General features: G+C 52.2%; 1 protein-coding gene across 12 annotated transcripts in view; it reads left to right on the top strand.

Moving 5' to 3' along the window:
* Positions 1 to 1377: 1377 nt before the first annotated feature.
* Positions 1378 to 24992, top strand: part of HYDIN (HYDIN axonemal central pair apparatus protein) — a 141816-nt gene continuing 118201 nt past the window's right edge. For 9 of the 12 annotated variants that reach the window (XR_013221719.1, XM_077288948.1, XM_077288954.1 and 6 more), the window contains exons 1-5: positions 1378 to 1499; positions 10529 to 10620; positions 13444 to 13569; positions 15180 to 15299; positions 15786 to 15920. Coding sequence is in view for 11 of the 12 variants with exons in the window: in XM_077288948.1 (XP_077145063.1) it covers positions 10549 to 10620; positions 13444 to 13569; positions 15180 to 15299; positions 15786 to 15920 (453 nt within the window). In the remaining variant the exon portion in view is untranslated. Of the gene's footprint in view, positions 1500 to 6051; positions 6138 to 10528; positions 10621 to 13443; positions 13570 to 15179; positions 15300 to 15785; positions 15921 to 24992 lie in introns of those variants that run through there. The other 3 variants (XM_077288946.1, XM_077288951.1, XM_077288952.1) reach the window with 3 other exon arrangements.

The following is a 24992-nucleotide window of genomic DNA, read 5'->3' as shown; positions in this document are numbered from 1 at the left end:
GCTGGGGGGATCGGTCAGGCTGAGGTTGGGGGGGGGATCGTTCAGGTCGAGGCTGGGGGGGATCGGTCAGGCTGAGGCTGGGGGGGGATCGGTCAGGCAGAGGCTGGGGGGGGGGGATCGGTCAGGCAGAGGCTGGGGGGGGGGATCGGTTAGGCTGAGGGGGATCGGTCAGGCTGAGGTTGGATCGGTCAGGCTGAGGCTGGGGGGGGATCGGTCAGGCAGAGGCTGGGGGGGGATCGGTTAGGCTGAGGGGGATCGGTCAGGCTGAGGCTGGGGGGGGATCGGTCAGGCTGAGGTTGGATCGGTCAGGCTGAGGCTGGGGGGGGGATCGGTCAGGCTGAGGTTGGGGGGGATCGGTCAGGCTGAGGTTGGGGGGATCGGTCAGGCTGGGGAGGATCGGTCAGGCTGGGGAGGATTGGTCAGGCTCAGGTTGGGGGGATCGGTCAGGCTCAGGTTGGGGGGATCGGTCAGGCTGGAGGGGATCTGTCAGGCTGAGGTTGGGGGGATCGGTCAGGCCGTGGTTGGGGGGGATCGGTCAGGCCGAGGTTGGGGGGATCGGTCAGGGTGAGGCTGGGGGGATCAGTCAGGGTGAGCCTGGGGGGGATCGGTCAGTCAGGGTGAGGCTGGGGGGATCGGTCAGGCTGAGGTTGGGGGGATCAGTCAGGGTGAGGCTGAGGGGGTATCGGTCAGGGTGAGGCTGAGGGGGGATCGGTCAGGGTGAGGCTGAGGGGGGATCGGTCAGGGTGAGGCTGAGGGGGATCGGTCAGGCCGAGGTTGGAGGGATCGGTCAGGCTGAGGAGGATTGGTCAGGCTGGGGATGGGGGGATTGGTCAGGCTGAGGTTGGGGGGGATCGGTCAGGCTGAGGATGGGGGGGATCGGTCAGGCTGAGGATGGGGGGATTGGTCAGGCTCAGGTTGGGGGGATCGGTCAGGCTGGAGGGGATCTGTCAGGCTGAGGTTGGGGGGATCGGTCAGGCTGAGGCTGGGGGGGATCGGTTAGGCTGAGGTTGGGGGGGATCGGTCAGGCTGAGGCTGGGGGGATCGGTCAGGCTGAGGTTGGGGGGGGGATCGTTCAGGCCGAGGCTGGGGGGGATCGGTCAGGCTGAGGCTGGGGGGGGATCGGTCAGGCAGAGGCTGGGGGGGGGGATCGGTCAGGCAGAGGCTGGGGGGGGATCGGTTAGGCTGAGGGGGATCGGTCAGGCTGAGGCTGGGGGGGGATCGGTCAGTCTGAGGCTGGGGAGCATCGGTTAGGCTGAGGCTGGGGCTCGATGCCATCACTCGGGGTCTGCTGGAATCTGTCGGTTCTGCGGCTCCTCATTATTACACCCTTCACCTGCAGACACCGGAGGCGGGAAACTCGGTCTCTACAGTAACAGAGGACGCGAGCTCAGCCAATCACCGCGCGGCTTGTTGATAGGCGGGTGACGGTTGCCATGGCACTGACTGTAACTAACGGTCTGAGAGAAGAAAAGCCGTGAGTGCGACACCTCAGGACACCGGTGAGTGCAGCACGGAGTGCGAGGGACAACGGGAGAGCGCGGGGACAACGGGAGAGCATGGGGGACAACGGGAGAGCATGGGGGACAACGGGAGAGCATGGGGGACAACGGGAGAGCGCGGGGGAACAACGGGAGAGCGCGGGGAACAACGGGAGAGCGCGGGGAACAACGGGAGAGCGTGGGGAACAACGGGAGAGCGCGGGGAACAACGGGAGAGCGCGGGGAACAACGGGAGAGCGTGGGTGATAACAGGATTGAGCGGGAGAGTACGGGGACAACGGGAAAACGCGTGGAACAACGGGAGAGTACGGGGACAACGGGAAAACGCGTGGAACAACGGGAGAGCGTGGGGACAACGGGAATCCTCGGGGACAACGGGAGAGCATAGGGAGAGCGTGGGGGACACCGGGAGAACATGGGGACATCGGGAGAGCATGGGGGACATCGGGAGGGCACGGGGACAACGGGAGAGCACGGGGACAACGGGAGAGCGCGGGGGACAACGGGAGAGCGCGGGGGATAACAGGATTGAGCGGGGGACGACGGGAGAGTACGGGGACAACGGGAATCCTTGGAGGACAACGGGAGAGCATGGGGGACAACAGGAGAGCTTGGGGGACAACGGGAGAGCGCGGGGGACACCGGGAGAGCGCGGGGGACACCGGGAGAGCGCGGGGGACAACGGGAGAGCTTGGGGGACACCGGGAGAGCGCGGGGGACAACGGGAGAGCAGGGGAAAACGGGAAACCATGGGGGACATCGGGAGAGCACTGGGACTATAGAAGAGTGTGGGGGACAACGGGAGAGCAGGGGTAAACGGGAAACCATGGGGGACATCGGGAGAGCACTGGGACTATGGAAGAGTGTGGGGGACAACGGGAGAGCAGGGGTAAACGGGAAACCGCGGGGGACATCGGGAGAACACAAGGACAATGGGAGAGGGCGGGGGACAACGGGAGAGCGCGGGGATAACAGGAGTTAGCGGGGGATGACGGGAGAGTACGGGGACAACGGGAAAACGCGTGGGACAACGGGAGAGCACTGGGACAACGGGAGAGCGTGGGGACAACAAGAATCCTCGAGGGACACCGGGAGAGCGCGGGGGACAGCGGGAGAGAGCGGGGGACAACGGGAGAGCTCGGGGGACACCAGGAGAGCGCAGGGGAAAACGGGAAACCACGGGGGACATCGGGAAAGCACTGGGACAGTGGGAGAGCATGGGGGACAACGGGAGAGCAGGGGAAACCGGGAAACCGCGGGGGGACATCGGGAGAACACAGGGACAATGGTAGAGAGTGGGGGACAATGGTAGAGAGTGGGGGACAACGGGAGAGAGTGGGGGACAACGGGAGAGCGTGGGGGACAACGGGAGAACACGGGGACAACAGGAGAGCACGGGGGACAATAAGAGAGAGCGCGGGGGCAACGGGAGAGCGCGGGGGACAACGGAAAAACGCGAGGACAACTGGAGAGCTCGGGGGACAACGGGAAAACGCCGGGACAACGGGAGAGCTCGGGGGACAACGGGAGAGCAGAGGAAAACGGGAAATCGCGAGTGACAACGGGAGAACACAGGGACAATGGGAGAGCCCGGGGGACAACGGGTGAGCACTGGGACAACGGGAGACCGTGGGGGACAATGGGAGAACACGGGGACAACGGGAGAGTGTGGGGACAACCGGAGAGTGTGGGGACAACGGGAGAGCGCGGGGACAACGGGAGAGCACGGGGGACAACGGGAGAGCACGGGGGACAACGGGAGAGCTCGGGGGACAACGGGAGAGCTCGGGGGACAACGGGAGAGCTCGGGGGACAACGGGAGAGCTCGGGGGACAACGGGAGAGCTCGGGGGACAACGGGAGAGCGCGGGGACAACGGGAGAGTGCGGGGACAACGGGAAAGCACGGGGGATAACGGGAAAGCGCGGGGGACAATGGGAGAGCGTGGGGGAAAGCACGGGGGACAACGAGAGACCAAGAGACAAAATCAGAAAGTAGACAGTTGAATACAGACACCCATGTAATATCACATGTGTAATATCAGGTGTCATACAGACACGCCTTCCCCTTGTATTATCACATGTGTAACACCGGCACTCTTGTGTAATATCACATGTGTAATATCACATGTGTAATATCACATGTGTAATATCACATGTGTAATATCACATGTGTAATACAGACACTCCCCATGTAATATCACATGTGTAATACAGACACTCCCCGTGTAATATCACACGTGTAATACAGACACTCCCCGTGTAATATCACATGTGTAATACAGACACTCCCCATGTAATATCACGTGAAATACAGACACTCCCCATGTAATATCACACATGTAATACAGACTCTCCCCGTGTAATATCACGTGTAATACAGACACTCCCTGTATATATGTAATATGTGTAAGGGCGCATGCTTTGCATGTTGTGTATGTTTAGTTCTTTGTTTAAGGCAGTGCCCTTTATTATTTATTTAGTTACTGGAGAGGCTTCATGTAGGTCACACAGCACTTACTCATTCAGATATGCATGACAGCTTATGTGATGTCTCTTATCCGGCCGGCCGTTCACCGAGCGCCGGAGAGAAACTGCTCTCTTATGTAATGTTATATATGCAGCTCAGGGCGCGGTAATGGAGATGAGGGCAAAACCTCTGAACCCCAGTATGTCGTCTATATGTAACAATAATCTATAGTCACAGTGTACATACATTACTGATCCTGAGTTACATCCGGTATTATACCCCAGAGCTGCACTCACTATTCTCCTGGTGCAGTCACTGTGTACACACATTACATTACTGATCCTAAGTTACCTCCTGTATTATACTCCAGAGCTGCACTCACTATTCTGCTGGTGCAGTCACTGTGTACATACATTACATTACTGATCCTGAGTTACATCCTGTATTATACCCCAGAGCTGCACTCACTATTCTGCTGGTGCAGTCACTGTGTACACACATTACATTACTGATCCTGAGTTACATCCTGTATTATACTCCAGAGCTGCACTCACTATTCTGCTGCTGCAGTCACTGTGCACATACATTACTGATCCTAAGTTACCTCCTGTATTATACTCCAGAGCTGCACTCACTATTCTGCTGGTGCAGTCACTGTGTACATACATTACATTACTGATCCTGAGTTACATCCTGTATTATACCCTGGAGCTGCACTCACTATTTTGCAGTTGCTGTGTACATATTACAGTGAGTGCAGCTCTGGAGTGTAGTGTGGGGTGTGCTGTTTGCACACTGCGGCCCCCCGCTGTCTGGCCCCTGTACAGTCCTTGTGTGCTCAGTGTCTGCTGTGTCTCCTGCCATTGCAGGATGAGTCATTATTTTGGATCTGTAGGGATTACCAGCTCAGGTGGAGGCACAGGATCTGTAGGGATTACCAGCGCAGGTGGAGGCACAGGATCTGTAGTGACCATTCATAGGCAGGAGTGCTGGTGCAGCATCTTCTCATTGTGCAGTGGTCCGGGGATCCAGGTGGTGGGCTTCCATCATTTTTATTGCTGTAGACATAACCCATATTCTGAGCGTCAGGTCAGCGCTAATCCCCCAACAGCTGTAATCAGCTCTCACTGGGTGGATTAATGTCCTTACACGGAGCCGCCATGGAGGATATGAAAGAGGGATTTAACTGCAGTGAGGGGTGTCAGCCTGACCCCCAGACATGCTGGGGCTTGGTAGTGCACCTGCTGGACCTCTAATGCTTCATCAAGGAAAGCAGCAGAGCATTGTGCAGTGTAAACCAGAAGTTTCCATCCACTATATATACAGACACATCTGCAGGTTTTTCCCAATATCTGACATGAAATCAGAATAAACCTTTCCCGGTTTAGGTCAGTTAGGATTATTATAATTATTAATATTTACCAAATGCCGGAATATTGAGAGAGTGAAGGTTTAAGGCATTTTTATTACTTACTGCAAAGTCAAAAGTTGACATATGCTGTGTCAGGAAATAGAAAGAAGTTCTGACTGCTTCAATTACAGATACAGAGCTCTCAGATGCAGTTTCCTGTGCTGCGTGTGTAATCTTAAACCCCTCATTTCCCCCTCCATCAAGAATTTGTATGGCTTTGAGCTGCAAAGCAGATCTCCTTAAACTCCCATGGTACAGAATGCATGGGATTCTATTGTTTTTTTAAAGTTACATTTATGGGCACCGTTCTGGGCTAGATATATATGGATTATATATTCCGGATGTCCATCGAGAGATCTATAACTCCCTGAAACTGCTAGAAGCTAAACCCAAGGAGTGCAAAGTGCGGGTTTCTCCGTAAGAGAGTCGTGTAACTACGCCCTGTTTACACTTAAAAGAATCCCTCTGACGTAGCGCACATCCTGATCATTGTGTCTTTCGTATGCGAAGTTCATACAGCAAGCTATGCATAGAAATGATAGCCATAACTCTAAGAAAAGGGGAGGGATTCAGCCTCTTAAGTGAGTTCACCACAGGGGGAGTGCCTGGGTTTTAGGCTAGGAAATAAGTGAGTTAATCAGCAGTCTTCACGTGTCTTTTGTCCGGAGTCTAGCTGCTATACAGATGTGTGTTGCATCTTGATGTGTCCCCTCCTCCACAGCACATGGTCAGCCATAAGATGAGATGACATAACGAAATGTAAGTGTTTTTTTCAAATTTAATCCCATTTTATTTGTAATTGTGCTGTACATATCATAATTTTCTTCTTTTTAATATCTTTTATACTTCTGTAAACACTGCCTACCTTTTTTGCAGTAAAATATATAAAATTACTAGCTTGTCTCTCCTTGCTCTATAACGAACTGTCACGTCCTCTGAAGTCAATTACGCTACTAATCTCGGTTGGCTCTGGACCCGTTAATAATTAGAAAATCGGACCTGGTGGTAGCGGATTTGTCCTGTGCATTTGGGAGGCTTTGTAGAGACGGCGGCGTTGTTAATTATTGTTTGCGCATGAGTGGGAGTAGTTATATCGCCCTCGATGCAGCGTGCCCATTAGCCAGTACAAAGTAAGGCAGCCTTTCTGGTGACTAATTATCCTAGATGCAGAACCGTGTCTGACCTGAGGGTAAGGGGGGCGTCAGAGCTGCAAGTTCCAAACTGGAAATGGGATATAGATAAATCCCCATCAGAAAGAACCAGGGGCAACCAATTACCCCGGTTCATGACAAATTGGTGTGAGTGGTGGGGATGATAAGGGTATCCTCTCTGGGATCCCTGACACACTGAGAGTACTTTGCATTTACACAATTCTGGACGGCCCATATGATGATGTCATGTGTTTGGAAAGCTTCTAATAGGTTTTTTGGCAACATCTGAGTTAATTACACTGTGTTCCAAATTATTATGCACAAACAGTTTTTGAGTGATAAGGTTAGAATTTTTTGTTTGTCATGTAAACTCATTGATGGTGATGTGTGTCAGGGCTCTTTATATCACTGAAAGCAATTGCAGATACCTGTGCAAATTAGTTTGGCAGGTGTGTCCAAATAAAGGCAAGACTACTTAAGAAGGCTGTTCCACATTATTAAGCAGCCTACATTTTTGGCCAAAATGGGAAAGAAAAAGGATGTGTCGGCTGCTGAGAAGCAACAAATTGTGGAGTATTTAGGTCAAGGCATGACTACAATCAACATTGCCAAGACACTTCATCGTGATCATCGCACAATGAAGAAGTATGTAGCTGATTCCCAGCACACACGTGTGCGTGCTGATAAGGAAAAATTGAGGACTCTTTCCAACAGGCAATTGCGTAAGGTTAAAAGAGCAGCTGCAAAAATGCCTGGTCATAGCAGCAGACAAGTTTTTGAAGCTGCTGGTGCCTCCAACGTCCCCAGAACAACAAGATGCAGGGTCCTTCAGAGGTGCGTAAGCCATCCTGTCGACCACCTCTATCCACTGCACACAAGCAGAAACAGCTCCAGTGGGCCAAACAATACATGAAGACTGACTTCCAAACTGTTTTGTTCACCGATGAGTGCCGTGCAATGCTCGATGGTCCAGATGGATAGAGTGGAGGATGGCTAGTTGATGGACACCCCACGAAAACACGGCTAAGGCGCCAATAAGGAGGAGGTGGAGTAATGTTTTGGGCTGGAATCGTGGGGAGAGAGATTGTCGGCCCCTTTATGATCCCTGAAGGGGTAAAGATGAACTCCATGAACTCCATAATCTATGTGGAGTTTCTAAAAACACTTCCTGCCATGGTTCAAGAGGAAGAACCGTGCTTTCCACAGCAGGATCATTTTCATGCATGATAATGCACTGTCTCATGCTGCAAAAAACACATCTGCATCTCTGGCTGCTATGGGCATAAAAGAGGACAAACTTATGGTGTGGCCACCATCTTCCCCTGACCTCAACCCCATTGAGAACCTCTGGAGCATCATCAAAAGGAGTGCCTATGATGGCGGGAGGCAGTTCACATCTAAGCAACAGCTCTGGGAGGGTATTCTGTCCACATGCAAAACAATTGAAGCAGAAACCATCCAAAAACTGACAAATTCAATGGACGAGAGAGTTCAGAAGCTTCTTTCGAACAAGGGGTCCTATGTGCAAATGTAACATCACCTAGAATAAAGTTTTCACTTGAAAACTGTTTGATTTCATTTTGTAATAAGCTGATAATGCTTATAACTTCACAATTGACCATTTATTTGTTCAAAATAAAATAAAAAAGGTTGAAAACTCTGCTGTGCATAATAATTTGGAACATGCATTTTGAGTGTTTATTTTTTTTAAAAAGATACTGTTTTCATAGGCAGTTTGTTCCAAAACATTGAAATTATACTAGAATAGTAGATGACTGGAAAATAACAATGACTGCAATTCAGATAGGTAATTTAGAGAAAATATGAGGAAATATTATTTGCATAATAATTTGGAACACAGTGTAGAGACACACCTGTGGATGTATTTTAATGCACACCTGAAACACACTGCTACTTTGTGTAGCATCATGGGAAAGTCGAGAAATCAGCCAAGATTTCAGGAAGAGAATTGTGAACTTGCACAAGTCTGGCTCATCCTTGGGTACGTTGGGGGGCACATTGTATATACCGCTGCCCCTTGTACCGGGCTCTGTACTGTAGATGGTGAGGCCACGTTGTATATACCGCTGCCCCTTGTACCGGACTCTGTACTGTAGATGGTGGGGGCATGTTGTATATACCGCTGCTCCGTGTGCTGGGCTCTGTACTGTAGATGGTGGGGGGCACATTGTATATACCGCTGCCCCTTGTACCGGGCTCTGTACTGTAGATGGTGGGGGCACGTTGCATATACCGCTGCTCCGTGTGCTGGGCTCTGTACTGTAGATGGTGGGGGGCACGTTGTATATACCGCTGCCCCTTGTACCGGACTCTGTAATGTAGATGGTGGGGGCACGTTGTATATACCGCTGCTCCGTGTGCTGGGCTCTGTACTGTAGATGGTGGGGGGCACGTTGTATATACCGCTGCCCCGTGTGCTGGGCTCTGTACTGTAGATGGTGGGGGGCACGTTGTATATACCGCTGCCCCGTGTGCTGGGCTCTGTAATGTAGATGGTGGGGGCACGTTGTATATACCGCTGCCCCGTGTGCTGGGCTCTGTAATGTAGATGGTGGGGGCACGTTGTATATACCGCTGCCCCGTGTGCTGGGCTCTGTACTGTAGATGGTGGGGGGGTACCTTGTATATACTGCTGCCCCGTGTGCTGGGCTCTGTGCTGTAGATGGTGGGGGCATGTTGTATATACCGCTGCCCCGTGTGCTGGACTCTGTACTGTAGATGGTGGGAGCACGTTGCATATACCGCTGCCCCGTGTGCTGGGCTCTGTACTGTAGATGGTGGGGGGCACGTTGTATATACCGCTGCCCCGTGTGCTGGGCTCTGTAATGTAGATGGTGGGGGCACGTTGTATATACCGCTGCCCCGTGTGCTGGGCTCTGTAATGTAGATGGTGGGGGCACGTTGTATATACCGCTGCCCCGTGTGCTGGGCTCTGTACTGTAGATGGTGGGGGGGTACCTTGTATATACTGCTGCCCCGTGTGCTGGGCTCTGTGCTGTAGATGGTGGGGGCATGTTGTATATACCGCTGCCCCGTGTGCTGGACTCTGTACTGTAGATGGTGGGAGCACGTTGCATATACCGCTGCCCCGTGTGCTGGGCTCTGTACTGTAGATGGTGGGGGCACGTTGTATATACCGCTGCCCTGTGTGCTGGGCTCTGTACTGTAGATGGTGGGGGCACGTTGTATATAACGCTGCTCTGTGTGCTGGGCTCTGTACTGTAGATGGTGGGGGGCACGTTGTATATACCGCTGCCCCGTGTTCTGGGCTCTGTGCTATAGATGGTGGGGGCACGTTGTATATACCGCTGCCCCGTGTGCTGGACTCTGTGCTGTAGATGGTGGGGGCACATTGTATATACCGCTGCCCCGTGTGCTGGACTCTGTGCTGTAGATGATGGGGGGAACATTGTATATACCGCTGCCCCGTGTGCTGGGCTCTGTACTGTAGATGATGGGGGGAACATTGTATATACCGCTGCCCCGTGTGCTGGGCTCTGTACTGTAGATGGTGGGGGCATGTTGTATATACCGCTGCCCCGTGTGCTGGGCTCTGTACTGTAGATGATGGGGGGAACATTGTATATGCCACTACACGCTGCCCCGTGTGCTGGGCTCTGTACTTTAGATGGTGGAAGGGCACGTTGTATATACCGCTGCCCCGTGTGCTGGGCTCTGTACTTTAGATGATGGGGGGCACGTTGTATATACCGCTGCCCCGTGTGCTCGGCTCTGTACTGTAGATGGTGGGGAGCACGTTGTATATACCACTGCCCCGTGTCCTGGGCTCTGTACTGTAGATGGTGGGGGGCACGTTGTATATATTGGGGTGGTGGTGCATGTTAATAGTCACCCAGCTTTCCAGGATCAGACGTAGCGGCTTGTCAGTGTGACAGCTCGGGGGTTTCTTGGTCTCGGGCCGTTCGTGTCTCTGGTGCTTTGCTGCTTCCTATGGTGATCGTTCTCCTTTCTTCCTAGATGTTGTCCAGCTCGCAGAGATGCCAAGCAACATCCAGAGCCAAGTGCAATCCCCGCGTGGCCCCGACCTGACCGGACAGGAAGAGGCCACGGTAATAAGTGCTGTAGAAATTGGGTCTTTTTTTTAACCCTCATTGTGCGGCTTAGGAGGACAGATGTCAGCGATAATCTGGGCACAAGCAAATCACATCAGACAGATGCTCAGATATAAAAGGATTGGTCCTACCTGCTACCTCAGGTACAGCGGGGGCAGGTAATCCCCCACAATGCCTAGACCGTATCTGCACCTTCAACAGCAGTGGGTATTGTAGGTATCAGCCGGAGCAGGTAACAATCCAACTCTATAATTCTGATAATGGGAGTATGGGCCGCACCGTCCTGCTGATATGGGGAGCACGGGCCGCACCGTCCTGCTGCTGATATGGGGAGTAGGGGCCGCACCATCCTTCTGCTGATATGGGGAGCACGGGCTGCACCGTCCTCCTGCTGATATGGGGAGCACGGGCCGCACCGTCCTGCTGCTGATATGGGGAGCACGGGCCGCACCGTGCTGCTGCTGATATGGGGAGCACGGGCCGCACCGTCCTGCTGCTGATATGGGAGCACAGGCCGCACCGTCCTGCTGCTGATATGGGGAGCACGGGCCGCACCGTCCTGCTGCTGATATGGGGAGCACGGGCCGCACCGTCCTGCTGCTGATATGGGGAGCACGGGCCGCACCGTCCTGCTGCTGATATGGGGAGCACGGGCCGCACCGTCCTGCTGCTGATATGGGGAGCACGGGCCGCACCGTCCTGCTGATATGGGGAGCACGGGCCGCACCGTCCTGCTGCTGATATGGGGAGCACGGGCCGCACCGTCCTGCTGCTGATATGGGGAGCACGGGCCGCACCGTCCTGCTGCTGATATGGGGAGCACGGGCCGCACCGTCCTGCTGCTGATATGGGGAGCACGGGCCGCACCGTCCTGCTGCTGATATGGGGAGCACGGGCCGCACCGTCCTGCTGCTGATATGGGGAGCACGGGCCGCACCGTCCTGCTGCTGATATGGGGAGCACGGGCCGCACCGTCCTGCTGCTGATATGGGGAGCACGGGCCGCACCGTCCTGCTGCTGATATGGGGAGCACGGGCCGCACCGTCCTGCTGATATGGGGAGCACGGGCCGCACCGTCCTGCTGCTGATATGGGGAGCACGGGCCGCACCGTCCTGCTGCTGATATGGGGAGCACGGGCCGCACCGTCCTGCTGCTGATATGGGGAGCACGGGCCGCACCGTCCTGCTGCTGATATGGGGAGCACGGGCCGCACCGTCCTGCTGCTGATATGGGGAGCACGGGCCGCACCGTCCTGCTGCTGATATGGGGAGCACGGGCCGCACCGTCCTGCTGCTGATATGGGGAGCACGGGCCGCACCGTCCTGCTGCTGATATGGGGAGCACGGGCCGCACCGTCCTGCTGCTGATATGGGGAGCACGGGCTGCATCGTCCTCCTGCTGATAATGGGGAGCACGGGCCGCATCGTCCTCCTGCTGATATGGGGAGCACGGGCCGCACCGTCCTCCTGCTGATATGGGGAGCACGGGCCGCACCGTCCTGCTGCTGATATGGGGAGCATTGGCCGCACCGTCCTGCTGCTGATATGGGGAGCACGGGCCGCACCGTCCTGCTGCTGATATGGGGAGCACGGGCCGCACCGTGCTGCTGCTGATATGGGGAGCATGGGCCGCACCGTGCTGCTGCTGATATGGGGAGCACGGGCCGCATCGTCCTGCTGCTGATATGGGGAGCACGGGCCGCACTGTCCTGCTGCTGATATGGGGAGCACGGGCCGCACCGTCCTCCTGCTGATAATGGGGAGCACCGTCCTGCTGATATGGGGAGCACGGGCCGCACCGTCCTCCTGCTGATATGGGGAGCACGAGCCGCACCGTCCTCCTGCTGATATGGGGAGCACGGGCCTCACCGTCCTCCTGCTGATATGGGGAGCACGGGCCGCACCGTCCTCCTGCTGATATGGGGAGCACAGGCCGCACCGTCCTGCTGCTGATATGGGGAGCACGGGCCGCACCGTCCTGCTGCTGATATGGGGAGCACGGGCCGCACTGTCCTGCTGCTGATATGGGGAGCACGGGCCGCACCGTCCTGCTGCTGATATGGGGAGCACGGGCCGCACCGTCCTGCTGCTGATATGGGGAGCACGGGCCGCACCGTCCTACTGATGATATGGGGAGCACGGGCCGCACCGTCCTGCTGCTGGTATGGGGAGTCTGGGCCACACCGTCCTGCTGCTGGTATGGGGAGTCCGGGACGCACCGTCCTGCTGCTGATATGGGGAGCACGGGCCGCACCGTCCTGCTGCTGATATGGGGAGCACGGGCCGCACCGTCCTGCTGCTGATATGGGAGCACGGGCCGCACTGTCCTGCTGCTGATATGGGAGCACGGGCCGCACTGTACTGCTGATATGGGGAGCACGGGCCGCACCGTCCTGCTGATGATATGGGGAGCACGGGCCGGACCGTCCTGCTGATGATATGGGGAGCACGGGCCGCACCGTCCTGCTGCTGGTATGGGGAGTCCGGGCCGCAACGTCCTGCTGCTGATAAGGGGAGTCCGGGCCGCACCGTCCTGCTGCTGATATGGGAGCACGGGCCGCACCGTCCTGCTGCTGATATGGGGAGTCAGGGCCGCACCGTCCTGCTGCTGGTATGGGGAGTCCGGGCCGCACCGTCCTGCTGCTGATATGGGGAGCTTCCTTATTGCCCCCACATGTGGGGTGATCTATCGGACTCTGGTGACCTTGGTGACATTACTGCTAGACATGGGCTGTGGACAGGTTTACTGAGGGTCTGGTGTGTACAGGACTGTGTCATCCATCAGGTAATGTGGTTCCTTGTCTTCTGTCCATTTGATAGATGACCCCGTCAGCCTTTCTGCGAGAGATGTCCTTCACGACAGAGCAGCGTTTGGCCAACACCAGAGACATGCGTCCTCTGCGGATAATTCAGATGCTGGACATGAGTGAAACCACCCATCAGAAGGTGCGAGCTGCACTCTGATCAGCGGCGCCCAAAGCAGCGAGGTCATGTGCTCCGTGTGCCTCAGTTCTCACATAATGTACCACCATAACGTCCATGTGGTGTGTGTCTGTGTCCTTGTGTGTCTGTGTCTATGTGGTGTGTGTGTCCATGTGGTGTGTGTCTGTGTCCTCATGTGTCCATGTGGTGTCTGTGTCCTTGTGTGTCCATGTGGTGTGTGTGTGTCTGTGTCCATGTGGTGTGTGTCCATGTGGTGTGTGTCTGTGTCCTTGTGTGTCCATGTGGTGTGTGTGTGTCTGTGTCCATGTGGTGTGTGTCTGTGTCCTTGTGTGTCCATGTGGTGTGTGTGTGTCTGTGTCCATGTGGTGTGTGTCTGTGTTCTCGTGTGTCCATGTGGTGTATGTGTGTGTCTGTGTCCTTGTGTGTCCATGTGGTGTGTGTCTGTGCCCATGTGGTGTGTGTCCATGTGGTGTCTGTGTCCTTGTGTGTCCGTGTGGTGTGTGTGTCCTTGTGTGGTGTGTGGCTATGCCCATGTTTTGTGTGTCTGTGTCCTTGTGTGTCCATGTGGTGTGTGTCCTTGTGTGTCCATGTTGTGTGTGTTTCCATGTGTGTGTCTGTGTCCATGTGGTGTGTGTCCTTGTGTGTCCATGTTGTGTGTGTGTCCATGTGGTGTGTGTCTGTGTCCTTCTGTGTCCATGTGTGTGTGTCCATGTGTGTCCATGTGGTGTGTGTGTCCATGTGGTGTGTGTCTGTGTCCTTGTGTGTCCATGTGGTGTGTGTGCTTCCTGCTTCCGCGGTCATTAATGAAAACAAAATCGATTGAACAGAAAGCGTAGTATCAGTAATGAGACCCTATACCCAGTGGTACACAGGGTCAGAGTATTGTAGGACACTCTCATATACTCATAAAACCAGAAGAAAAGAGGGAAAGTGACAAGTACCATTTTAATTAAACACAAAAGTACATAGACACAAGAACAATAGTAATTACTAGATGCGCAGTGTGGAACAGAGGTGCAGAAAGGACCCGAACCCGTAAGGTGTAAGGTGGGGGCACATGGAAGTAGCGGCATTACCAGTAACGTGCCAGTTCATCGGAGGGGCTGCTGGCACGGACCCCGGCATGGAGACTGCGGGTGAGACCCTGTGCTAATGGCAGCAGCCATACATACTACCTACTTTTCCCACTTTTCCTTCCTGTGACTCTTGGTATGAGCGTCTAAATTATTATTACTCAGCTGGGACGGTGTGACATTCGTCTGTCTAGGGAGGCTCTAAACTTTGCGATCCCGTGAAGGGTATAGGAAGAGGTGATAGAAATGGTGTGTGTCACTGGCACGTTACTGGTAATGCCGCTACTTCCATGTGCCCCCATCCCCCACCTTACACCTTACGGGTTCGGGTCCTTTCTGCACCTTTGTTCCACATTGCACATCTAGTAATTCCTATTGTTCTTGTGTCTATGTACTTTTGATATAAATTGTGTTTAATTAAATTGCTACTATTCACTTTTTACTTTGGACTTTCTCTCTCTTTGATTTTTCTTGTGGTTTTATCCGCAGTCATTAATGTTTATTCCCTTTGTTCTGACTTGTTCTTGCTGTTTCTTGTAGTTCTCCTCCGTGGATCTAGAACAAGCCCTCTTCCGGCCTTTCCCTTCAGAAATTATCTTCCAGAACTACATTCCCTGTGAAACGTATGAGGTGCCCCTAGTGCTGAGGAACAATGACAAGGTGAGGCCCTGCCCGGTGTACGTGTGGTGACCGCACATCATAAGGCCTACACCTTCATCTGTCACGTGTGGTTGTCCATCGTGGTCCAGGGGTGATCATCCATCATGGTCCAGGGGTGACTATCCATCACGGTCCAGGGGTGATCGTCCATCACGGTCCAAGAGTGATCGTCCATCACGGTACAGGGGTGATCGTCCATCACGGTCCATGGGTGATCGTCCATCACGGTCCATGGGTGATCGTCCGTCACGGTCCATGGGTGATCGTCCGTCACGGTCCAGGGGTGATCGTCCATCACGGTCCAGGGGTGATCGTCCATCACGGTCCAGGGGTGATCGTCCATCACGGTCCAGGGGTGATCGTCCATCACGGTCCAGGGGTGATCGTCCATCACGGTCCAGGGGTGATCGCCAATAACGGTCCAGGGGTGATCATGCTCTTCAGTGCAGAGTTTGACTTACAGTTGCTTCTTTTTAACTCTTTCAGGTTCCCCGTCTGGTAAAAGTCACTCAAGAGAGTTCACCCTACTTCCAGATTGTCAGCCCTAATGACGTGTGTCACAAAGTGGCTCCGGGCATGCCATCCACGTTCCGTGTCCTCTTCACCCCTGAGGAGAATAAGGTAATATGGGGCATGATCAGCATGAGCGGCTGATTCAACCAGAATCTACAGCTTTCAGTTCTTCACTAGAGCCCTCCCAATTGGTATATATTACATGTGAATGCACCAATGCTGGAAACGTTTTTAATTGCTGACATAAGAGAATATTTTCTATTTTCTAGCATTGGGGCCCACAGTGGAGTGCTAGTGTCCCCACCATCAGTGCTAGGCTTCCGAAGGGGTGACTTTGTGGTGTCTGCAGACAATGGTCAGCTGAGTATAATCCTGTGTGTTGTGTGTCCCGTGGGTACTGGTTAGGGTCCGTCATCTGGATCCTCCATCCTTCTTATTGCCCTGGGCTTCCCTTTGCCCCCATCTCCGGTTCTCTGCTCTTAGCCCATTGACTGTGTTCTGTATTTCCTTGCTGCCTCTTTCTGGCTCTTCTCCGAGCCTCTGCCGCCTTTTTTTGCACTGTTTTCATGGGGGTTGCTCTTCCAGGTAATCCCCTTCATCAATGACTCTTCTTGTGGCTAGACTAACTTTGTTCCGCCTGCAGGATGACCAGGTAGCACCCCTGAACCACCCAGGGTCGGAGACCAGTCAAACTTCGATGCCCTTAAAAGCTTTTCGCACTCTTTTCTTAGGAAGAGGCTTATTTTCCTGTGTTTTTCTTTCCTGAACTGTCTGCACTGCTGCAAACACTGTTGCTCGCCTCTTCTCCTGTCATGGCAGAAGCTTCAGGAAGCGTTCAGACGGGTGTCCCGTGCTTTGAGAGCATAGTGTCGTGGTTTAGTGGCTCGTGCACCTTTCTTAGTATTGGTTGTCTCCCTTTTGGGCCTATTTCCATTTTCTTCCCTCACAACGTCCTCTCCTTGAGAAGGTTCCCCATCTTCCTTAGATAGTTCTTCCTGTCACACTCCTTTAATTAGTTTTTTCGTACTGTGACAATTGTCTGCCATGTGGTCAGCCAGGCTTTCTCTGCGCCCCGTGACTTAACACTCCACCTCCCCAAGATTCCCCACTAGACTTGACCTTTCTGAATTGGTCCAGTCTTTGAACCAGGCCATAAGTAACTCGGCCAGTTTATCCTAATCTTTGGTCCATTGTTTAGAGACAGCCCAGCTCGCTCACAAGCATTTGCTTGCTCAATCATTTCTCCTGGCTTCTTCTGACCTAGAGCTTGAGAACACGGCCCTTGCAGATGCTCTTATAGGAGACATGGGGTTATGTCCCATAGCTCCTCCACGAACTCTCCTGAAGCGGAGCCACCACACATGATTCTTCTTCTCCTGCTCAGTCCCTGGTAGACACATTGGCACTGTAGGACACCCTCCAGGTCAAGGACGACTCTGCTACTCCCAGTTGGGAAGCAGTTTCCTTCCGCTGACAACATGTCTCATTTCCCAGCCATGAAGACTTTGACGATCTTCTTGCCAAAGAATGGGAATAACAAGATAGGCTCATGCCTTTCTCAAGGTGATTGGAAACCCTCTATCCTGTTGCTGAAGAATTGGTTGTCATATGGTCTGTATCTTCTCAGTGAACCCCCTTTTCTCTGTTTCTACCTCCCTGGTGGTTGACAGCCTCTGCTCTGCTCTCCGGCAGGCCCTTCCTTCCTCTTTAATTGCATGACTTGACGTCAGTCTGTAGGGCTGTGAAATTGTCTTCAACCATCACACCACTCTTGGTCTGTGAAGGAATCCCGCCTTTCTGGAACTAAGACTCATCTTACTGGTTCCCTCCAACTGGTCCTCCCTCCTCAGGGATCATCTGCTTCAAGTACAGACCAACAACTCAAGCGCTGTGGCCACCCGAGCCATCATGAGAGTGCCGGGAGCCTTTGAGCCATGAGAGGAACCACCAGGAGTCTTCTGTGGGCGGAGCTGCTCGGTCCGCATTCCCTGTGTGCAATACTGGGCTCCGACTTTTCCCCTCCCAAGAACATCTGGATCTGGGCAGTGGACTCTCCTGCCTGAATTATGCAGAATGCTAAGCCTTCACTGGGGCTCCAGGAGGATATGGACCTCTTCTTCATATCGCTTTCTCAATTACAAGAACCCATTCTATGCCACCAGTTCACGAGACACAAGGGGTTTCATGGTAGACTCTCTGATCAGTCAATGGACAGAGTTCTCTCTGCTGTATCTCTTCCCTCCTCTTCCTTTGCCGTATTGTCAAGGTGGAGGGCACTCTGCCAATCCTGATGGCTCCAGACTAGCCGCCCTAGGCGTGGTACTCCGACCTTATCCATGGGGTCCTATGTGGCTCCCCACGTTACCTCAGCTGCATTTAAGGCTGTGACTAGTGAAACCGAGGCTCTTAGATGTCAGCGTCTGTGTGACTCAGATGTTTAGATCATTCTTATGGCTCATAAGCCGAAACCTGACAAGTCTTAGCACTGTTCCTGGAGATACTACTTTGTTAGGAGTGAATAGAGGGTCTTCCATTCCATGGCTTTATGCATCTTTAGGATTCTCCTTTCTTTAACCAATGTTGATGTAGACCTCCACCTTGCCTCCTTGAAGGGATCGGTTTATGCTTTTGCCATAATTTTTCAGCATACGCTGGCTTCATTTCACCCTTCCTTCCAGGCATCAGGGGGAACCTTAACCTTGTCCTTTCTGCAGTCCGGGAGTCTCCTTTTGAGCCGCTTCACCTCATCTCTCCCAGGTTCCTTCTGTGGACGATTGCGCATAGAGGTTATGGCCTCCAGAAATGCTGAGTACCTGAGCTCGCTGCCCGTTCTTTCAGTGCTCCCTTTCTTGTTCAGCTTTGGATGAATGGATGATATTGGGCACACGACCACCATGTTCTGATGATGGTCTTTGCCACCCTACCTTTGCCCAGCTCCAGTCCATCCCGGGAGCATTCTTTCCATTGTCTGGGTCTGGAGAGATCTAATAGGGCCTATTTTCCAGTTACGGGAGCCTTCCAATATATCTATTCTCTCTTTTCATTATCCCTGTTCAGCCATGTGAGAACGTGTTAGCCTCCAAGACGACCATCAGATCAGCTGTGGTGGAAGACTAACTATCCAGGAGCCTCCCTTTCTGATCACTGCAACTTCCACAAGGGCGATGGGTCCTTCTGGGAGGTCAGTCCTCACGCCTCTGCCGATCAGATCTCTGCGGCTACCTCCTGGGCCTCTGTTCACCCCTTTTTACAAGCTCCACTTCTGCCGCTGCCATGTTGGGATGCATTTTGGGATGCATGGTACGTCGGGTCGCTGGCTGCTAAGTGGCCTGCATGGTCAGCTTGTCCCACCCGTTGGAACTGCTTTAGGACGTCCCACAGTCTCGTGTCCCCTCACTGATATTAACGAGAAAACTGGATATTTCTGCTTGGCCTAAAATCCCTTTCTGGCAAAATACATTGGGGACGCTGCACCCATCCTCTCCTGGTCCATGGGTCCGTTTAGGCTGCTGTTGGTCTGTGTGTTTTCCTTCCCCGGGTTCAGGTCATGATGGTCCCTGGTTGGTATATGTTCTTGAATTCTTACTGGTTCGGGTCACTGTCCTTCTCCTGGCATCAGTCCAGCTGTCTGAGGAGAGGCGAAAGCCCACTAGTGTCGGGCACGTACCCACGCTCCTGTGTCCCCAAATGGAAAGTACAATAATCCAATTTTCTCAAGAATTTGAGTTCTCAGCATTTGATCCACAAATAGCAGAAAGGGACAGAGACTGGAGTGTGCAAATCCTGAAATCTCCAGCAAAATGGCAGCCTCCATCTCTGCTCCGAGAAGCGGTGCCCAGTGACATTACAGATCCCAGTGGTGGTCTCCCAGAGCTGCCATCTGCCGCATTGTGCAGGTGTCGAAGCCTCCGGGTTTAGCCGAGCGGTGTCAGAGGCGACATTGCGTATTCCCAGGGATATAGATCTGCTTACAACAGTAACCCCAGTGGGATCCGTTCACCCCATTTACATGGCAGTGCTGCTGTTCCAGGGGATTTCTATCCAATAAACTTTGTTTTGAAGTTGTGTTTAGTCAGATATCAAGTAGCCATGATAGCGCCCGGGGGAGATGAGCGACACGCTGCTCTGGTGTCTTAGAAAGCACGCCATGTTATGTTGCATCACCTGACACAACAAACAGCTTCTCCCTTGTGGCGCCCATCACTCCAGAGAGCAGCGTCTGCTGGAATAGATGGTGCTGAAAACACGATTTCACCACACTGAGAACATCAGCTTTATACTGGGGTAGTGATGTCATCACAGATCGTACACAGTGCTGTGGCATGATGACCTCTTCCGGAGACTGCACTCTGAGCCTGAGCTGCTGTCATCACATAGGAGAGCATAGCATTAATTATGGGATGTAGACCTCAGATTAGAGTATTTATTCAATGTGCTTAAGTGATGTCACCATATCAGAGGCTGTAATCTGTGTCTGAGAGTGATGTCACCACATCAGAGGCTGTAATCTGTGTCCGGGAGTGATGTCACCACATCGGAGGCTGTAATCTGTGTCCGGGAGTGATGTCACCACATCAGAGGCTGTAATCTGTGTCCGGGAGTGATGTCACCACATCAGAGGCTGTAATCTATTGCCATATTGCAGGATAGGTAATTTCGGCGACACATGAGACTGTGAGGATCTGAGGTTGTGGGGTATAATGATCACCTAGGCAGGTTAACGATGCAACTATATTTTTATTCCATACATCCATGGTTGTACAACAAATTCAGGTAGATGGAAAAAATACAATGTCCTCAATGCACAAGTTCCTAATCTGAGATTTGTAGTTCCACTGGCCCTGTACCAGGCGATACCCACTGTCTCCCAACTTTTGATTGGTACACAGTGTCACGGATCCCTCTCCGGCTGTCACTGATTCGTCACAAGCACGCTCTCAGCATGTGACTTGATGTTGCGCCTGCAAGGGTTAATCTATCTCCCCACTCTCAGTCCAACATTCAACCTCTGTCCTATGCTATAATGGGAGCATAAATCACACACCGACCCAGGCCACACACCCGCTCATACACGCTGCCACCACTCACCGAATACACGGGCGATGAGTCACGGAAATATTACTACTACTGTCTGCCAATCATATGGCTCACACACCTTAGGCTATGGATTCTTTAGAGCATACAAGGTTCAACTTGTTAAAGTTTTACACTTTAATACAAAAAAGGTTCAGTGCTTACAGTAAAGAAAAAGGTATAAAAATATGATAATACAAAGACATACAACTTATGCAAAACAGTATAAAATAAGAGGAGAAAACTTACAGAAATCATCTAACTGGTAGTTTGCTTTCTGCTCCCTGAGGGGGGTGAATGGAGTTGGTGGAACACATCAGCTTCGGCTGCCCTCACATGTGAACACGTTTCTCTGTATGCAGCCCTAATTTATAGCTTTGGTCTGGAGGTCAGGTTTCTAGACTCGCCCCTCAGGTTAATATCATAATTCCTTGTTTTTTGATTGGACCACGGCCGCGCTACCAATGAATATATTATTTTTTCTTGAGATCCTTTGGGTAAGAGTTCTCACAGAGATACTATCAGGCTGTAATTGACATCGCTCTTTCAAGAGCTAGGAGGTGCCAAATGTTCCCTTTCTTCTTGGCTTCCAGCAGGACCCCTGGTGAGATTGGAGACAGAAGTCTACTTGTCTCAGAAAAATACATATTAACACATGGGTGCGACCTGCAGCTTTTCAAGACAGATGTTACATCATTGCCAGTGACACAATAAATCTATACATAGTCCACTGCACACTCCAACAACTGCCTGATTCAATCCCTGCGTCTTTTTCTCCCTCCCCTTAAACATTTTTCTTTAGCCCACAGTGTGTATGTATCGAGCCACGCCCACTCCACATAACCAGGCCCATTCCGTATAGCCACACTCACTCCACATAACCCTGCCCACTCCGCATAGCCACGCTCACTCCACATAGCCCTGCCCACTCTGCATAGCCACGCTCACTCCACATAGCCCTGCCCTCTCTGCATAGCCACACCCACTCCACATAGCCCTTCCCTCTCTGCATAGCCACACTCACTCCACATAGCCCTGCCCACTCCGCATAGCCACACCCAATCCACATAGCCACACCCACTCCACATAGCCCTTCTCTCTCAGCATAGCCACACTCACTCCTTATAGCCCTGCCCACTCTGCATAGCCACATCCACTTCACATAGCCCTTCCCACTCTGCATAGCCACACCCACTCCACATAGCCATGCTCAATCCACATAGCCACACCCACTTCACATGGCCACACCCAGTCTACACAGCCACACCCGCTCCACATAGCTCTGCCCACTCCACATAGCCACACCCGCTCCACATAGCCACGCTCAGTCTACATAGCCACACCCGCTCCACATAGCCACGCTCAGTCTACATAGCCACACCCACTTCACATAGCCACACCCACTCCACATAGCCACACCACATAGCCACGCTCACTCCACATAGCCACACCACATAGCCACGCTCACTCCACATAGCCACGCCCACTCTACATAACTACATCCACTCTACATAGCCACACCCACTTCACATAACCACACCCACTCCACAAAGCCACACTCACTCTACGTGGCCACACTCACTCTACGTGGCCACACCCACTCCACATGGCCACACCCACTCCACATGGCCACACCCACTCCACATGGCCACGCCCACGTCACGTGGCCACCCCCACTCCACATAGGTCTGCCCACTCCACATAGCCACACCCACTCCACATGGCCACGCCCAGTCTACACAGCCACCCCCACTTCACATAGCCACACCCACTCCACATAGGTCTGCCCACTCCACATAGCCATACCCACTCCACATAGCCACACCCACTTCTCATAACCACACCCACTCCACAGCCACGCCCATTCCACACAGCCATACCCATTTCACATAGCCACACCCATTCCATATAGCCACACCCACTCCACATAGCCACACCCGTTCCACATCACACCCGCTCCACATAGCCACGCCACACCCTGTCTACATAGCCACACCCGCTCCACATAGCCACGCCCTGTCTACATAGCCACACCCACTTAACATAGTCACACCCACTCCACATAGCCCTTCCCACTCTGCATAAGTACTTTCACTCCACATAGCCCCGCCCACTCACTCCACATAGCCACGCCCACTCAGCATAGCTCTGCCCACTCCAACTGGCCACGCCCACTCATAGCCACACTCAGTCCACATGGCCGTGCCCACACTGCTTAACCACGCCCACTCCACATAGTCACACTCGCTCAGCATGGCCACGCCCACCCCATATAACCACACCCTCTCCACATAGCCACACGCTCTCCATAGTGACATCAGAGTTATCAAAAGCTGAAGAAATATGAGATGAGAAATAAAAACGCAACACGTCAGAGAAATGTGATGGCGCTTTCTACAGCGAATGTGGTTAATAGTAATGATGGTGACTTTTATACATTCATGAAGCTGAAAGCTGACTAACATCACCTCTATAATCTGAGGAGAATGGCTCCTTAGCTACAGGGGAACTACAAGCCCCAGCAGTCACTCATATGATGCGCTCCACCCTCCTCTCATGTAAGAGAGCTCTCCTCCTCATCAACCACCTCTATTTCACGCCTAGAATTGATCCCGCAATGATTTCTGGGATTTGTAGTGTAACTGTCCCAGTCTAGCGTTTGTTACTACATTCTCTGGACTACAGTTCCCAGAATCCATTTGTGGCGCATGGGTTTCTGGGAACTGTAGTTCACGTCTGCTGTTATCTAATGCGCAGGAGGGATTGTTAAACTACGACTCCCAGAAGTCTTCCCATTGCAGACATTTTTAGTTTTTAGTCATTTTATCATAAAATCTGAAAGAAATGGAAAAATAATTCCCAGTGAAGTGAAATAGTAGAAAAGAAACAATTTTGCTGTTTTGTTTTTTTCCTCTTTATGACTTTCATTCTGTGGTAAAAATGACCTGGTGACACGATTCTCTGGGTCGGTACAATTATGGCGATAGCAAAGTTATATTTTTGTGGTAAAAAAAAGTCGCTCTATCTAATATCTATCTATTGTCTATCTATTGTCTATTTATCTATCTAATATCTATTATCTACCTATCTATCTATCTATTGTCTATCTATTATCTACCTATCTATTATCTATCTATTGTCTATCTATCTATCTATCTATCTATCTATCTATCTATCTATCTATCTAATTCAAAAAAGCAGGCAGCACTCCATATTCTTTTAGGTGATATGCAGGATTTATTCAAACCCACATGTCTGGGCAACATTTCGGCTCCAAATGAGCCTTTCTCAAGGCTTGAGAAAGGCTCATTTGGAGCCGAAACGTTGCCCACACATGTGGGTCTGAATAAATCCTGCATGTCACCTAAAAGAATATGGAGTGCTGCCTGCTTTCTTGAAGTGTCTGGACTAAGTACAACCAGTGGACAGGCTGGTTGTGATGGCTTTGCACCCGAAGATAAGTAAAGGATTTGTGCTGTTCCTGTTTTTTTTTTTTTTTACTACTATCTATCTATCTATCTATCTATCTATCTATCTATCTATCTATCTATCTATCTATCTATCTGTTATCTATCATTATTTATCTATCTATCTATATATATATATACATATATATATATATATATATATATATATATATATATATATATATATATATATATATATATATATATATATATATATAGCAAAGTGTATGTATGTGTGTATGTATCAAGCCACGCCCACTCTACAGCCCCACCCTCTCCGCATAGCCACACTCACTGCACACGCAAAGCCCCGTCCACACGGCCTACATTGTCAGCGCACACGGGCGGAGACACATTCACCTCAAAAGCCACCCTGCAAAACTCACTGGCTGTGATGTCCCAGCTGCTGCGAGCTACAATCAGGGCCACCGCCTTCAGAGTATCAGTGCGCGGCATGCACAGGTCACATCTATCTCCGTTGCGTCTAGAATGGAGTTGCTCCTGTGAGGCATGATGTTAAGGGAAAGGAAGGTGCCTCATGGATTACACAGCTGTGCTCATAACAGGAAGTTGCTGTGCAGATGTGAGGTGAAAAGAGGAGTGAGGTGAAAATGAGAGGAGTGAGGTGAAAATGAGAGGA

The sequence above is a fragment of the Ranitomeya variabilis genome, chromosome 2 (assembly GCF_051348905.1).
Source record: "Ranitomeya variabilis isolate aRanVar5 chromosome 2, aRanVar5.hap1, whole genome shotgun sequence".
NCBI classification, from domain to species: Eukaryota; Metazoa; Chordata; class Amphibia; order Anura; family Dendrobatidae; genus Ranitomeya; species Ranitomeya variabilis.
This window is presented reverse-complemented; position numbering and strand designations above follow the sequence as displayed.